Source organism: Notolepis coatsorum (genome assembly GCF_963971535.1).
Source record: "Notolepis coatsorum genome assembly, chromosome: 19".
Classification (NCBI taxonomy): Eukaryota; Metazoa; Chordata; class Actinopteri; order Aulopiformes; family Paralepididae; genus Notolepis; species Notolepis coatsorum.
In genome coordinates, this window is record NC_140183.1 from 59840845 (window position 1) to 59859660 (window position 18816).

Sequence of the window (18816 nt, forward strand, 5' to 3'; positions counted from 1 at the left end):
TGAATTGACATTACTATGACTCATTCAACATCGATTATCTATCGTTCAGGATGTAGGAACGTTACTTTTTCATTCATAGATTCATACGAAAATACCGTCTAGAATATAAATATGTTTTTATCGTTTTCTGCAGTAATTCCTAGAACGCTAGTTATAGGCCTAAACGCATAATATAGATTATCGATTGCAGTTTATTCGTGATACACGCTATATTAATAAATCCAACTAAATACGATCCTAAACGTTATGACTCATCATGCGCAGGGGGGGGGGGGGGGGGGGGGGGCGTTTATAATTCCGTGATCGTCAGTAAATGATTTATGTAGTATGGGTGATATATTGATCAGAGCAGTTTGCATTAATAATAATAAACAATCACGCTGAAAATGACGTCAGCGTCCTCTTACCGTTCGCCGATGAGACTGGAGGAAAAAGATCCCACTTATGTGGCGTGGATCGACTAGATCCATTTCCGGTTTGTATAATAATAATAAACGCCCAAATCATATCGATTATTGAGTTATGGCAGCGATCCATATACACGGATGTGTGTCTAGAGTCCCGCAACAGTATGTGAGTGCCGGACACATTTCCCAGATGCACCGAGATCACCAGAGATCCATTTCCGGTTGTAACTCGCCGATCATCCACCAGGCGGCAGTATTGAAGCGTTGCAGAGTTGTGCAGGCTCCCACTATATCAGCCGAGGCTGGGTGAGGGAATTATGAATACCATGGCGAAAAAATTAAATATGATCTCAATAACGTCATACGCCGTGGATTGGCAGAATTAGCATGACCTTGAAACGCGTTTTACGACGTTATTGGCGCCATATGTGTTAAGGAGAAGGGGAAAAGTAAACGACAAAAAACAACCTTTACAGGTGGAAGCCTCAACATGAGTATTTTAAGAAAATAAATCAAGTCCAAAGAACAGGACAACACTCATAAAGAGGTATTATAGAAAGAACTTAAATAAGCCACAAAGGCACCTCCTAATAACGGAGTTCATACAAATAACCTAAATAACAATAAACCTCCACTAAGGGAGTTTATGTGTGGTAGTGGACTAATGACAGTTCAAAAGGAAACAAAAGAAAACTGTCGTAAAAATAAACACACTACAATAAAAGGCTCAGCTACTAGAAAATAAAGTGCTAAAATAAGCCAGTAGCCTAAAACCAGAATGGCTACAGAAAAAGGCTGAATGCTGAATAGGGCAGAGATCAGCAATGCACTTTAATATAGAAAAGCCTGGCCGGAAGGGTAGCCAACACGAAAGGAAATGAAAAAGCAGCCAACCCTGCGAGACTCAAACTTAAATAGACTCAGCTTTACCATAGGCACAGCTGCACTGAATCAGGTGCAATCAAGCCCACACACCTGCCCTACCATGAGGCAATTAATTACAGAGGCCAGTGATTGACAGCTGTCCCTCACAGGAAGACGGAATAGACAGCCGTCCCTCACAGAAAGACAAAATAGACAGCTGTCCCTCACAGAAATACGAAATAAAGCCAAAAACCATGACACCCAACCCTATGGACGACGCAGGTTCAATAAAACACACTACTAACGCGGTGTTGATCCTGTGAACGTCCTCGTTCGTTATGCTGGGGCCAAACAAATTTAAATCAAGAAAAAGGCGTCTTCAGAGACATATGCGCCTTATGCTCGTATGACTTATTCCGGAGCGTATCAATAATGGAGGTGTGTAGCCAGACCGGCGTAGCGAGGCTAATCTTCGAGATAATCGCTTCTCGGAAACAAACGCGCGGACCCCGAAACGCGTGCCCAGGGAGCCGTTGAGGAATCTCCGAGGCCGCTGAGGAGGAGCCGGCTGAAGGAGGAGGTAAGATAAAAGGAGTGTTAAATGGACTGAGAACATGCCGCCATCTGCCAGGCAGCGTAAGGCGGAGGAGGCCCCTCGTCTCTCCCCCCCTAGAACTCATCCGCATGGCGGTGTCCTTAATGTGCCGTATCCAGAGAACACATCAGCCTGCGGGCCTGTGCTGGCCACGAGGGGCTACCGCAAAGATCCTAGATAGTATGGATATCCCGGTCCGAGTACAGTCTGTCTGCGTGTGTTGGAACTGGAAGTACCACAGGAGCTCACATTTTAAAAGAGTTTTTATACTGCCAGTACTGTATAGTGTACCAGCTACTGGTTCAGAGTAGATTATATTAGAATTCATCAAATCTATTGTCATTAGTACAAATGGTAAATGGCTGCATTTATATAGCGTTTTTAACTCTGACTGAATCTCTGTCATTAAAGAACCCAACACGCCTATTGCAAAGAGTAGGGGGTTCCCCGACGTTCCTGGCCAAATTCCCAATCAGGTCTCTGACATCAAGGCCACCTAATCATCCCTTCCCCTTAACACTTTGAGTGCCAACAACGAGATATCTAGTTTGTTCATGTCAACCGTTCAGTGCCAACGACGAGAGATATTTTTTTTTATTAGCGATTTGAATTAACATTTCATCAATCTAGCCTCACGTTACCAAGTTTCAAGTTTCAAGTTTCTTTAATAGTTGTCATACAGAAGTACAGAATACTTTTATACAAAATGCTTCTTACTGTTACGCTCCAGAGACTGTGCTAGACAAGATAAGTATGAAATAACATAGTATAGCATGTAAATTAGAAGTAAAATGAGGTCACAGTGTTCAGTATAGACATATGTACAATGTTCGATGCAGAATAGACGTAACTGAGTTACCATATAATATACAATATACTATGCAGTGTACTAATATACAATCCTATATAGTGCAAAGCAGAAATGGGATGAGGTACAATTTAGGTACAATTTACATTAACACTTTGACTGCCGGGAACCGTCTTTAGACGTCTTTGCTGGCCATGCTAAAGTTGCCGGAGGACGCGTTACGTCGTCCTTATATCAATATTTCAAAAATCTGCGATCGGATTCATATGTCCCCTCCGCTGGCCTGAGATCCACCAGCAGGACCCACTGAGCTCTCTGGCGGTTCAGGAGCGCCATCTGGTGGCCGATCGGTGCAATTGCCAAACAGGATGTTGCATAGAGGTTGTCCTAGACGTCCGTAGTACTTCCGGGCGCTCGCTATAGGTCATGGGACTCTGGCTCGTCACGCTACACGGTGATCGATTGGCAATAACTCGATAAACAACATGATTTGGACGTATATACCATTATACAAGCTGGAGATGGACCGGGTAAAAATATATCCCATAATGATAAGATTTCTACTCGACGATGATCGCCCAACGGCGCGCGGAGACTGGGGTGAGTTTCAGCGTGTAACGTTACCGTCTTCGATACTAACTGCTATTATCAACATTTGACCCACATTAGATGATTGGTATAACGCTGCCCACGGAATTATAAACGCCCCCTCGCCCATCCGGTCAACATCAGATGACGTGTAGTAACTTCTAGAAGTACGTCTAGTTGGAATTTTTTATATCGCGCTGATTGCCATCAAACTGTATTTCATCATCAATATAATGCATTTGGGGCTATATATCACGTTCTGGAGAAAGCTGCAGAAAGAGATGAAAACATACTTATACATTAGACCATACTTTACTATGAATATGTGAATGAAAAAGTTTAACGTTGCTACAGAATGAACAATACATATAGGACTTTGAATGGGCCCTAATAATGGCAATGTAGCAATAGAATTTAAAAAGTTATAGCCCTGCAAAGAAGGGGACTTTCTCCATAGACAAATAGCGCTGGCAATCTATGGTATATCATGAATTTAACCTTAGGCAGCCAAAGTGTTAAGGTGTACGAGTTGTAGTGCAAATCCTTTATCAATAAATATAAAGTGTGGAGTGGGTGCTGCAGTGTGTTTGTTTAAAGTGGGTGTGTGCGTGTGGATGTGTGTGCTATGTGCATTTGATGGTTGTTGTGTAGTGTTTATTGTTCGTTGAGCAGCCTGATGGCCTGACCACTGCAAACTCTCTCTGAGCTCCATTGGGAAAATACCGCCCCTTATTGTCTCTCCCTGTGGTCTCCCTTTGGAATGGATTGAATGAAACGCATGGGGGAAAAAAAATCCTGCTTCCTCATTTTACTTCTCAGGCAAATCACCCGAGACGATCGGATTCATTCTGGAGCCTCAGAACAGCGTGGAATCGGTGTTTCGACCACCCAGCGTTGGATCAATAAACGCGATCGATATTTGGAATGGCGATCAGGAATTGGAATCATCTTTTTGGAGAACATCTGATCTGAGGTAAGGAATCTATTTTACCAGTCTTAGGATAATCAGAGCTTTTTTCACAGAGATATCAACGTGTGCCCTATGTGTGTGTGTGCGTGTGTGTGTGTGCTAAGGCTGTCCCCAAAGCCTGTTTTTGGGATTCGAACTTCGTCAGGGTTTTACGAACGAACGTTCGAACCTTCGTTTTTAATAAAAAAATAAAATCAAAGTTAAATATATATATATATTTTTTTATATCCTCAAACTAAATCCTCAATTTGAATAAAGTGATTACTCTGATTAAATGAGTCTCTTTTTTATTAAATCAACTTTCTTTAATGAATATAACGTTTTTTTTAATACTATAATATTAGTGTAGCCTAATCTTTATCTGCAACTGTGAAGAAAAACCACATTGGTTCAAACAGAATGAAGACACATAAAAGAAACACAAAATAAAAATAAAAAATGTATTAAAAATAAAAAAAATTTATTTTGATTTACAATTCGAATGTTAACATAACCAACGAACGTTCGAACGTTCGAACATTCGGGCTCAGCCTTAGTGTGTGCTGATCAAGAAATGAGATACTCGATTTTTCAGCCCGCTTCTATAGCTATATATATATACTATATATACTATCGATAATCTAGCGTTTATTTGAAAACGATTCATAAATAGGCCGAAAGATTACAACGATTTTTGTGTATTCCAGAATATTCCAGTAAACGGCGATTATCACAGAATCTTTATATTTTCCTGAAACTTTCAAAAAACGAGTTTTTCAAAATGGTATAAAACGGAAATGAACCGATTAAAAAACAATCAGTTTCGACAATGTTGACTGCAAACAAGTCATTGATAAGCGACGGCCAGATTATACACATAGCCATCATTTAAGATGTAGTTTATGCATTCGCAAATATGAGAGCTCTATCATTGAAGTGGACGCTGGCACGCAACAGGGTTCTGGGGCACCCGACCTCCGGCACGGAAAGTGTTAATTGGCTGATATCAATCCCTGTCTCCTGAGCCGTTCAGCCATTGTGTAGTGTGATGTGTGCCAGGTGGCAGTGTATGGCAGCCATTGAGCCTGCGTAGCCCAAGCTTGGGTGCTACCAGTGGTGGTGAAGGAGGCAATTTCCACCCTACATTGTGGGGAGTGCTTTGAGTGTCTAGAAAAGCGCGATATAAATGTAATGAATTATTATTATTATTATTATTATTATTATTATTATCCAAAGCGCTTTACATTTTACCCGTTCACTCACACATTCACACACCGACGGCGGAGGCGACCATGCAAGGTGCCGACCTGCTCATCGGAAGCAGTTTAAGGGGTTAAGAGTCTTGCTCAAGGAAACTTCGACATGATGCCCGGGAGGAGTGGGAATCGAACTGGGAACCGCCGGATTACCAGATGACTGCTCTACCTCCTGAGCCATTGTCACCCCCCAACACTGTGTGTTGGAAGTACCGCTTAAAAAAGTGGTTTTATTATACTGCTGGTACTGTATACTGTACTGTGTTCATCAAATTTATTGTCATTAGTACAAGTACAGTACAACAAAAATAAGTTTGGCATCTACGCCTTAGCTGTGATATAATAACCATATACCATGGCCTGTTGTGAGCTATTGCTTAATTATAAAAGGCGTCTGTACAGGCACTGTATGTGGTGTATGTGTAAAATATTTATAATTATTACGGATTAGAAGGCAAGGCATTTTTAAAAGGGACGGCATTCATATAGCGCCTTTATCCAAAGCACTTACAATAGAATAGAATAGAAATACTTAATTTATTTAAACAGTAAACATTTAGGTAGTCAAAAACAAAAGTCACGAAATAAGAATAAGAATAAAATACAGTCCGGGATATACATTTTCTATGGTATGTACTTTACAACTTATGCCTCACATTCACCCACTCTCGCACACATTCACACACTGACAACAGAGGCGACCATGCAAGGTGCCGACCCGCTCATCGGGAGCAGTTAGGGGTCAAGTGTCTTGCTCGAGGACACTTTGACACGCTGCCACTGCCAGGAGGAGCCGGAATCGAACCGGAGACCTTCCGATTACCAGACGACCGGTCTACCTCCTGCGCCACTGTTGTTGCCCCTTAATATTACCTAAATGTAAAAACGGGGCCACGTACTTGTCAGTTTGTAACAGTTCCCCCGAAGTTGTTGAAATTGTCCAACTTGTCAAAATCTCCATGGAGAGTCTTTCTAACGTCCGCTCTACTTCTTGAGACACTGTCGCTCCCCCCTTTCTATTCATATGTATGTTCAGACCGCTGGCGTACGCTAATCAATAACATTACCGTTCACCCCCGATAGACACTGCACACCGTGCTGATGATTGATGTGGTAATAGTGGCTTTCCCTGTAATGTAATTAGAAGAGCAAATGCTACCTGTCCTCCTGACTGCTGACATGGGCCGAGCGGTGCTACAGTACCTGTCCTCCTGACTGCTGACATGGGCCGATCGGTGCTACAGTACCTGTCCTCCTGACTGCTGACATGGGCCGAGCGGTGCTACAGTACCTGTCCTCCTGACTGCTGACATGGGCCGATCGGTGCTACAGTACCTGTCCTCCTGACTGCTGACATGGGCCGAGCGGTGCTACAGTACCTGTCCTCCTGACTGCTGACATGGGCCGAGCGGTGCCCGTCGCCGGACTCGGTTTCACATCGATCTGTTGAGAGCACATCGGGGGTGGGGGGTGGGGGGGGGGGGCTGGCCACTCAGCTGACTGCATATAATCTAATAACAACCCCGCTCCACCGGCCCCGGCTCAGGTGACGTCGTGGAGTGTGCGAGGAGGCGCTAAGCGTCAACGGGGCAGTTTTTAGATTAAGCGTTCCAGTGCTTTGTCTACCGGCACGGATCATCTAGCTTAGTCAGTAACTACAAGTTCCTACAAGTTTTACATTTAGTCGTTTAGCTGACCCTTTTATCCTAAGCGACTTACAAATGATGAACAACAAGTCAGCTGGAAGGGTACATCTCTGGCTGATTGATCTTGAGCGCTGCAGTCTGAGTGCATAGTAGTATAGACTAGGGGTGCACCGATGTATCGGTCGGGTATCGGTATCGGCCGATAAGTGCCTTGTTGACTGCAATCGGCCTGTCGGCCGATAAGCTCGAATGTGCCGATGGCAGTAGCTGATAAGTTCAGTCGCATCCTGCACAACGCCGGCCCCAGTCCCCCACACACACACACACAAGCTACTGCATCAAAGTTACTACTAAATATTCAACATTCTCTTTTGAGACTCCGCTTCAGACTCTTATCATTTGGCACTAAAAGCTAAACATTGTCACCGATATGGCTGTCCGCAACATGTCATTAATTGTGTACGTGAGGTGGTCGCTCAGTGACTACGCTAACATGAGCTAGGTTAGCTAGCATGAGCTACCGGCAGATGGAAGACTAACGTTACTGGTGAAAATGTGATTTACGTTGGAATACTCCTTTGCCAACTTGCTGTACTTTGCTTGCAGGTATGCAGCCATTATTGCTGGATTATGAATAGCCCCAACTTTAGCCAAGGTAACGTTATGGCTAAACCTTTAACGTTAGTTAACGCTAGCTTTCGGTTAGCTGTTCAATGCTATTAATAACACAACCAAGCGAACCCATCACCGCTCCCCGTCAACACCCCTCTCTCGGGAAGATGGCATTTAAGAAATTATCTGCTGTTAAAATGACACAAACATTCGTTTTGTGGCATTAACGTTATATACCGTACTTTTCGCACTATAAGCCGCACCTGACTATAAGCCGCAGCAGCTAAATTGAATGATGTGTACATGTATAAGCCGCACTGGACTATAAGCCGCATGTGTTTTAATGTTTAATTACCATATGTAAGGAGTGGAGCCTGCGGCTTAATTTGACTCAACACGGGAAACCTCACCCGGCCCGGACACGGAAAGGATTGACAGATTGATTGCTCTCTCGATTATGTGGTGGTGGTGCATGGCCGTTCTTATATTGAGCTTTAAGTTCCCACCTCTACAGAGAATATAAAAAGCAATATTTCAATTTTCGGGTTTTGTCCACATATAAGCCGCACCGTTATATAAGCCGCAGGGTCGAAAAATGGGGGGAAAAGCTGCGGCTTATAGTCCGAAAAGTACGGTAGTTAGTGTTACACGTTCAATAACATCAGCATATTATTTACCCGAAGATAGCAAGTAAGCAAGGCATTACTCCGTTCATAGCTCAGTTCCATTCCGTTGCTCATTCCGTACCCAACTACCCATTCTGCAATCTGTTAATAAAGTTTTCAACCAGACAAATGTATAGAAAGGCTTTGTTTTATTATAACATTTGTTGCAGTAAAATCATTGTGTCTCGTTTGGTCATGCTGTGGAGCGCTGGTCGGCGGGCAGCTAACGTATTAGCTTGTTGTGGTTCTCGCAAGCAGATCAATGGCGGCATGCCCGAAAGTAGAAAATGAATAAATGCTTGCCGATTGGTGGTAAGAACAGCAGTAGGTGGGTGCTAGCGGTGTGGCGTAATTGGCCGAATCGACTGTCAATCAAAATGGTTCTATTGCATTGGCTGAGAGCTCTGGTTGAGAGAATAGTATCCATCTGCAGGCCGCCAGACGATACTGGGAGAGGGATAGTGCTACATGGCATGGTGGAATTAATACCATAAACATATTTCTTGATGTTTCCTTTTTTTAAGTAAGTAAAGATGCCTACAAATACAAACATACACATACAAATATACAGTAGTTTCATAAAAAAATACAAAAATACAAAAAAAAAATTAAAAAAAAATTAAAATGAATAAAAATTACAAATATTTATTTTTTGCCACAAGTATCGGTATCGGTATCGGCCGATTGTGTTAGTTGAACAATCGTATCGGTGGCCAATTTTCATATCGGTGCATCCCTAGTATAGACATATTAGCATGATAGGTAGTAGAATAAGTATAGTAGTGTAGTAGTAAAGGTACATAATAGTAAAAGACAGTAAGAAGTACGTGTTTTAGATATTGTTTGAAGAACTACTATGCACTCAACACTGCAGCAGCACCAAAGTTTCAGCACTGTATGATGAACATTGTTACTCAGCTGTAAGAGTTGTACCCTTCCTGCTGACTTGTCGTACAGAACTTGTAAGTCGCTTTGGATAAAATGACAAAATGTAAATGTGACTGTGGTGGTGGTTTCATCTGTCCTGACTGTGGTGGTTTCATCTGTCCTGACGGTGGTGGTTTCATCTGTCCTGACTGTGGTGGTTTCATCTGTCCTGACTGTGGTGGTTTCATCTGCCCTGACTGTGGTGGTTTCATCTGCCCTGACTGTGGTGGTTTCATCTGTCCTGACTGTGGTGGTTTCATCTGTCCTGACTGTGGTGGTTTCATCTGTCCTGACTGTGGTGGTTTCATCTGTCCTGACTGTGGTGGTTCCAGCCGTCCTGACTGTGGTGGTTTCATCTGTCCTGACTGTGGTGGTTTCAGCTGTCCTGACGGTGGTGGTTTCATCTGTCCTGACGGTGGTGGTTTCATCTGTCCTGACTGTGGTGGTTTCATCTGTCCTGACTGTGGTGGTTTCATCTGTCCTGACTGTGGTGGTTTCATCTGTCCTGACTGTGGTGGTTTCATCTGTCCTGACTGTGGTGGTTTCATCTGTCCTGACTGTGATGGTTTCATCTGTCCTGACTGTGGTGGTTTCATCTGTCCTGACTGTGGTGGTTTCATCTGTTCTGACTGTGGTGGTTTCATCTGTCCTGACTGTGATGGTTTCATCTGTCCTGACTGTGGTGGTTTCATCTGTCCTGACTGTGGTGGTTTCATCTGTCCTGACTGTGATGGTTTCATCTGCCCTGACTGTGGTGGTTTCATCTGTCCTGACTGTGGTGGTTTCATCTGTCCTGACTGTGATGGTTTCATCTGCCCTGACTGTGATGGTTTCATCTGTCCTGACTGTGGTGGTTTCATCTGTCCTGACTGTGGTGGTTTCATCTGTCCTGACTGTGGTGGTTTCATCTGTCCTGACTGTGGTGGTTTCATCTGTCCTGATTGTGATGGTTTCATCTGTCCTGACTGTGGTGGTTCCAGCCGTCCTGACTGTGGTGGTTTCATCTGTCCTGACTGTGGTGGTTTCATCTGTCCTGACTGTGGTGGTTTCATCTGTCCTGATTGTGGTGGTAAGTTCGTTCCACCATTGTAGAGTGCGGACCGAGAATAGCCTGATTCTCTTTGATGACCCGCCCGCTCCCACAAGCTCTGATAGGAGTGGCTCTGAGGTGGCCAGAAGATGTAGAGTGGAGGGGTCTTGAGGGTGTGTTTTGGGGAAGCGTTCCAATGCTTCATCTACCGGGCACAGATCATAGAGCTCGAGCAGTGACTACAAATTACTACAAGTTTTCAACATACTCCAAGCTCGATCGTGCTGCGCACACGGACAACCACTCCCGCTGGTGCCTGACCAGTAATTACATTAGCAGTGAAGGTCTGAGTGTTTTTCTTGAAATGCTCATTTGATTCAGCAGCAGTGGGCTCGCTAATAGCTTTTATGTGCTTGATTAGTGGATACGAGGAGAGGGGGGGGGGGGCGTGGATTTCGACCGGCGCTCACCAAACACACTGATGAAGGAAATTAAACGACCGCCTATCTGTAACTATCCGTCTGTTTACCGCTCGGCGAGCTGATTAACCGTTTCATTCCATTTGAAATGAAAAAAAAATGCGGAAAATGAGAGCAGAGAGATTTAAAACGGAGCGTGGGAGAGTTTGACTCGTGAAGAGTTCAGAACGATCGGCGCAGGACAAATCCACCCCCACATACACACACACATACACACACACACACACACACACACACAAACGACTTTGTTTTCCTATCAAGCTGCTGGATCGTTAGGCCTCCTCTCCCCGTTAGTCAGCCCCGCCCACCTCCCGTCTCTCACGGAGTCATCGGGGCAGAGGTCGCGACCCCACCTTGGTTAACTAACGCCCTCTGCCTCCATGCCGTTGCGTTTAAGCTGCCGTTTTGCAAGGGCAGGTTTATTTATTTACATTTACATTTACATTTAGTCATTTAGCTGACGCTTTTATCCAAAGCGACTTACAAGTTCTGTACGACAAGCCATCAGGAAGGGCACAACTCTATCAGCTGAGCAACAATGTTCATCAAAGTGTTGAGTGCTACAGTGTAGGTTAGTTTATTAGGACAAGTGCATGACAGTACGGTTAGTTAGGGTTACCGGTAGATTTTTTTTTTTATAGTTTTTTTTTTTTTTTTTTTTCAGATAATGGTTGAAGAAGTGCGTCTTTAGTCGACGGCGAAAGATTGGACGTGATTCGGCTGTCCTAACTGGGGTGGGTAGTTCATTCCACCATTGTGGGGCAAGGACTGAGAATAGGCGACTTCTCTTTGATGACCCTCCCGGAGCTTGGATAGGAGTAGGTTATGTAGCACATTTGAAAAACAACAAGAGGTTGACCAAAGTGCTGCATAATAGAAAGTACAAAAGTACTGTAAATACAATACTAATATAAATACAACACAAGGTGCACAATTTACACAAACAAGAGATAGTACTGTGAACAATACTACACATATAACAATACAAATATAAAATGCACAGTCAAAATAATTATAATAATAACTTTATTTATATAGCACCGTTCATAGATTGATTGCAGCTCAAAGTGCTTCACAGCAAATTAACATAGGCATAATATTAGCATACAGTTGACAGAATAAAAGCAATGCATGAAGTGCATTAGAAAATAGAAGCACGGATGTACGGCTCAACCTGAATGAAAAGCCAGTGAGAAGAGGTGAGTCTTAAGTCAAAGACTTAAACATCTCTATGGTTGGAGCAGATCTAATATGTAAAGGTGGCTGTTCCACAGCTTGGGGGCAGATCTAATATGTAAAGGTGGCTGTTCCACAGTGTGGGGGCAGATCTAATATGTAAAGGTGGCTGTTCCACAGCTTGGGGGCAGATCTAATATGTAAATGTGGCTGTTCCACAGTGTGGGGGCAGATCTAACATGTAAAGGTAACTGTTCCACAGCTTGGGGGCAGATCTATTATGTAAAGGTGGCTGTTCCACAGCTTGGGGGCAGATCTATTATGTAAAGGTGGCTGTTCCACAGTGTGGGGGCAGATCTAACATGTAAAGGTAACTGTTCCACAGCTTGGGGGCAGATCTAACATGTAAAGGTGGCTGTTCCACAGCTTGGGGGCAGATCTAATATGTAAAGGTGAACTGTTCCACAGCTTGGGGGCAGATCTAATATGTAAAGGTGAACTGTTCCACAGCTTGGGGGCAGATCTAATATGTAAAGGTGAACTGTTCCACAGCTTGGGGGCAGATCTAATATGTAAAGGTGAACTGTTCCACAGCTTGGGAAACAGCCACACCAAAGGCTCGGCCACGTTTAGATTTGAGCCTAGACTTTGGAACATCCAGAAGCAACTGATCTGACGACCTCAGTGAACTGTCTGTGAACATGGAGGAGTCCAACGAGGTACTGAGGGGCCGGACCATTTAAAATATTAAAACATCAGGATCTTAAAATGAATCCTGAAACTGACAGGAAGCCAGTGGAGGGAGGCCCGAACCAATGTATGGCCACGCTTTTTCTGCACTAGCTGTAGGCGTCGTAGAGAGAGCGTTTTTACATAAGCGCGTAACGCTCACAGTCCTGATTCGGTTTTTTTTTTCACAGGGAGGGTTAACAGAGCAAATTTGGCGGCTTCCCAGTGCAACTACAGTCTTCTACTGTTGGCCAGTTGGGAGTTCAGTGCCTTGCTCAAGGGGGCACAATCAATGGTCCGTGCTCAGGGAGGGGATAGTGACCACGCCCAGGGGTGCAGTGCTGGGCATACGCGGTCAAAACGATGTTTGGGCTTCGTCACTGAGGCAGAAGTACGCGCATCCTATTATTATGCAAAGTCTAGGTGATAAGTGCCGGCCGGCCACACAAAAATGACTCGTCGCGCCGTATACCCCGGCCGCCGGCACTTATCACCTAGACTTTGCATAATAATAGGATACTGACAACCAAATACAAGCCCTGTAGGTGGGGGGTTGCTTGATCTCCCGACTGGAAGGATGAGACAAGTTGTCTCATCTGTTCTGTGCGCAACCGAGGGAACATGTATGCGCGTGCGCGTACGCGGGAGCGAGTGTGCACGTGGCGTTTGGCCTTGGCCCATATTACGACTGCACCACTGACCACGCCACAATTGTGGATTTTCTTTTTTTCTAAAACAGCTCTTTTAATTACAGAGCAATTGACGCATATTCTCTTTATCTTTCTATCTCAACAGGACGATTTCCTAGTGTCTGGAAATCTGCCCATGCGATCCTGTTTTATAAAGGTGGTGCTAGAGATGATTTAAATAATTAATAACCGTCTCATCGCCAAGTTACCGTGCTTAGCGAAAGTCTTGGAGTATTTAGTGAATAATCAACTTAAGTCCTTTCTCGCAAATCCCTCTGTACTAAGTCCACACCGATCTGGGTACAGAGCCAAGCATAGCACATTATCAGCCATATCTTTAGTTCCTAATGGCTTTAAACAAGAAGAAACACGGTGCTGCCCTCTTTATTGATCCGTCAAAAGCTTTCTATACAGTTGATCCCCATTTCCTCTTGAGTCACTTTGGATAAAAGAATCAGCTAATAAATGACCAAACATAAATGTAAGCGTCACAATTATGCTTACATATACATCTGTTGCCACAAGGTGGCCCTAAATGACTGTATGTATTTAGGACTGTGCATCTGGGCCTCTCTGTGAAGCAATTGAAGGGTCAGAGTTCAGCGTGGTAGATACGTGGCTATTCGACGACTATTTGCTGGCGTCAGCATGTGAAGAGTGGAAGCTGCCTTCCAGCTGTCAGTCAGGGATCAAAAGTCCGTCTGTGTCTCTGTCACAGTGTTGCTGAGGTTTCGCTAATCTGCCGCTTTGTCATCTCCGGGGGATAACTTCTCACAGCTCATCTGCTGAGGAGCTGCATCCACGTGCTGCAGCGGCAAACGGACTTGATGAAGGCTGCTCTCGTTTTCCCGCAGAGTGGCTCCCTGCTTGCAAAAGGACCAGCATCGCCAGCCTTTGGGTTCGTTACTACAGGCCATCCCGTTTGGTACAGGCTTTTGGGTTTGGTACAGGCCTTGCGGTTCAGTGTGAACCGAATTAACAGTCTAGCAGCTTTAACCAAAACTAGGGAGTCCAGAGCAAAGAGACAAATGTTTGAACCCAAGGCCTGTACCGAAACCAAGGCCTGTACCGAACCCAAAGGCCTGCAGAAAACCCAAAGGCCTATACAGAACCCTACGGTCTGCACGGAAGGCCTGTACCGAACCCAAAGGTCTGTACCGAACCCTAAGGCCTGTACAGAACCCAAAGGCCTGCACCAAACCCAAAGGCCTGTACCGAACCCTAAGGTCTGTACAGAACCCTAAGGTCTGTACAGAACCCAAAGGTCTGTACAGAACCCAAAGGCCTGCAGCAAACCCAAAGGCCTATACAGAACCCTAAGGCCTGTACCGAACCCAAAGGTCTGTACCGAACCCTAAGGTCTGTACAGAACCCAAAGGCATGCAGCAAACCCAAAGGCCTATACAGAACCCTAAGGCCTGTACCGAACCCAAAGGTCTGTACCGAACCCTAAGGCCTGTACAGAACCCAAAGGCCTGCACCAAACCCAAAGGTATGTACCGAACCCTAAGGCCTGTACAGAACCCAAAGGCCTGCACCAAACCCAAAGGTCTGTACCGAACCCTAAGGCATGTACAGAACCCAAAGGTCTGTACAGAACCCAAAGGCCTGCAGCAAACCCAAAGGCCTATACAGAACCCTAAGGCCTGTACCAAACCCAAAGGCTTGTATCAAACCAAAAGGCCTGTACTAAACACAAAGGCCTGTACCGAACCCGGAGGCCTGTACCGAACCCGGAGGCCTGTACCGAACCCGGAGGCCTGTACTGAACCCGGAGGCCTGTACCCACCGGCTCAGTAAAGAACACATACTGTTACAGCCCGATAGCCCACATAGTGATGGTGTCTAATAAGACCATAGCTTGTTATTCACTGAAGGAAGGCCTGGTAAACAACACCCATGCACGTATTTAGAGGTTAGGAATCAGAGTCTCAGTAATAAGAGCCTGAGCAACATCGCTCTCTCTCTCTCTTTCTCTCTTTGAATAATCCTAAATTATTCACGAGAATCTCGACGACGCTGGAAAATATAATTTACTTACGTAAATCCTTTGTGACAAAAGGTATGCACTATGTTACATAATGGACGTAGCCTGATGTGGCAATCCCCCCTCCCCCCATTCTTCCCTGGCCTCATTCACTCCATCACACTCTCTCCTCTCCACCTGGTTTATCTTGCCTACACACACACACACACACACACACACACACACACACACACACACACACACGCACACCCACACACACACACACACACACACACACACGCACACACACACACAGCCATGTTTTCATGCACTGTGGGGACATTACATAGACTTATTAATTCCCTAACTTTCTAACGTAGAGTAGAAAGAGGTCTGGCCATGCTAGACTACCCTAACCTAACCTAACCTTAACCTAGCATTAACCTTAACATAACCTAACCTAACCTCAACCTAACCATAACATAACCTAACCTTAACCAAACCTTAACCTAACCTTAACCAAACATTAACCGAACCTTAACCTAACCGTAACCAAACATTAACCTAAACAAACCTTAACCAAACCGTAACCGAACCTTAACCGAACCTAACCGAACCGGAAATGGTGAATGGACTGCATTTATATAAATTTTTATCCAAATCGCTTAACAACTTATGCCTCACATTCACCCACCGACGGCGGAGGCGACCATGCAAGGTGCCGACCTACTCATGGGAAGCAATTAGTAGTTAAGTGTCTTGCTCAAGGGCACTTCCAACACGCTGCCGGGGAGGAGCCGGAATCAAACCTTCCGATTACCAGACGACAGCTCTACCTCCTGATCCACTGTCACCCCCCCCCCCCCCCCCCAAACCGTAACCTGTAACCGTAACCCCCAAACCCTAAAGACGGCTCCTTTACCGTGGTCCTCTATACTTGTTAGTGTCATGTCACTGGAGGAACGATCTAATGTAAACCTGGGACCACAGCCTTTACACACCTTCACGTTGTCTCTATACTTGTTAGTGTCATGTTACTGGAGGAACGCTCTAATGTAAACCTGGGACCACAGCCTTTACACACCTTCACGTTGTCTCTATACTTGTTAGTGTCATGTTACTGGAGGAACGCTCTAATGTAAACCTGGGACCACAGCCTTTACACACCTTCACGTTGTCTCTATACTTGTTAGTGTCATGTTACTGGAGGAACGCTCTAATGTAAACCTGGGACCACAGCCTTTACACACCTTCACGTTGTCTCTATACTTGTTAGTGTCATGTTACTGGAGGAACGCTCTAATGTAAACCTGGGACCACAGCCTTTACACACCTTCACGTTGTCTCTATACTTGTTAGTGTCATGTTACTGGAGGAGCGCTCTAATGTAAACCTGGGACCACAGCCTTTACACACCTTCACGTTGTCTCTATACTTAGCTTACTAGCTGGAGCCCTCATCCAATGTCACTTTGACTATGCTTGCACTTCATGGTACAGCAACATATCAAAACAAATGAAGACAAAGCTCCAGACCTCCCAAAACAAACTAGTGAGACTCCTGCACAACCTTCACTTTAGGACTCACCTAACGCCAGCCCACTTTAGCAGGCTGGGATGGCTTAGGGTTGAAGAAAGAGTACACCAGCTTAAAATGCTACTGGTTTTTAAAGTACTAAAAGAAACGGTCCCCAAGTACCTAGTCAATTATTTTAATAAAGTAGGAGATGTCCACAAACACGCCACAAGAGGAAGCCCCACGGACCTAGTCCCGCCGAGAGTCAGGACATGCATGGGGAAAGATGAATTTTTTTACTTGGCTACGGTAATGTGGAATGCCCTGCCAACATTTATAAAACTCCTGAACTCCCCTCTCGGATTTAAATCCGCCCTAAAAACATGGCTCAGCAGCAACTCAAATTGGTCTTAAAATGTTTTTTTTATCTCTTTTATCATAACTTGGCTTTTATTTCTTTTATCATGAGTTGCTTTTAAGGGTTTGCGGATTTTCTTTTAACATTAGTTAACTGTATGAGTTGTCAGGTTAGGTGTTTTTATAATTTTTTTTAGAATGCGTCCTGTCAGTGTACATGTCCATTTGTGTTTCTGTGCCTTTTTATGTTCCATGTATGGACCACAATGGAAACAAGCCTTGGCTTTATTGTGTTTTATCCATTTTTGACCTGCGTTATTGACACTGTTATTGTCTTGTCTTTTAAAATGTTTTTTTTGTCATACGATTTGTGTCAAAATAAAGTATTCAATTCAATTCAAAAAAGTGTCATGTCACTGGAGGAGCGCTCTAATGTAAACCTGGGACCACAGCCTTTACACACCTTCACGTTGTCTCTATACTTGTTAGTGTCATGTTACTGGAGGAACGCTCTAACGTCACGGTGCCCAATCGCGGCCACTCTGGGACCAAATACGGCCACGCCCCACTCCCAGCAAAAAGTGGGAATCTCTAGAATGGGTTTGGGGCGTCGCTGTATACGGAAGTAGCTCTCAAGGTGACGATTAGACAACACTTTTTTGTTGTCAGTAGATGGCAGCATTGGTTTAAAATTAAAGGCTGAAAATGTTGAGAACTACAACACTGCATTTCCCAAGAGTGTTAGCACAGGTCGCAGGTCACTGGGATGTGTCTATATTCTCCGACGTGATCTGAACAGCGTTAAACGATACTGCGACCTCGGTATAGCGACCGAGAATGGCCAACTAATTATCTTAACAAAAGTGCGCTGGTAGCGTTACATATGTTGTCTAAAGGGGGACATATGGTACAATTTAAGATTCTAATGATAATCGGCATATAAAGGACAACATAGAGCATCGTTAATTTGTAAGAAACATCAATGAAAACGGCGCAGGGTGCTATTGTTATGAAAATGTGATAGAATCCTATAAAAATGTGGACGCATTTGGCCTACGTTAATGTAAACCTGGGACCACAGCCTTTACACACCTTCACGTTGTCTCTATACTTGTTAGTGTCATGTCACTGGAGGAACGCTCTAATGTAAACCTGGGGCACCATCCTTTACACACCTTCACGTTGTCTGGGTGGAGGCCTCCGGGGTGCCTGTCCATGTACTGGCACAGGTCTGTGTGCTGAGAGACAGAAACAGAACACAGTGTTAACACTACAGTCTACACATAGGACTCTGATAACATGTACAGTAGTGATGTATATACCCAATATATACATTTATATATTTATATTTAGTGCACATATATATATATATATATCCATATCTGCATATAATTATTCTATATATATACTTATACACCTGCATATAACTCTGCATGTCAACATGTACAATAGTGCTGAATATACAGAATATATACATTTATATATTTATATTTACCAGCATATATATATATATCCATATCTGTCTGAATATACAGTAGCTGCATATAATCCTTCTTAT

The 18816-nt window shown here is 44.3% G+C and overlaps 1 protein-coding gene across 1 annotated transcript in view; it reads right to left on the reverse strand.

Annotated features, from left to right (window-relative positions):
• LOC311246516 (cyclin-dependent kinase 14-like) overlaps nucleotides 1-18816 on the reverse strand; it is a gene marked incomplete at its 3' end in the record, with an annotated part of 332639 nt that overhangs the window by 153195 nt on the left and 160628 nt on the right. The window contains exon 8 of the mRNA XM_084336667.1: nucleotides 18434-18496. Coding sequence (XP_084192793.1) covers nucleotides 18434-18496 — 63 coding nt within the window. The remainder of the gene's footprint in view (nucleotides 1-18433; nucleotides 18497-18816) is intronic.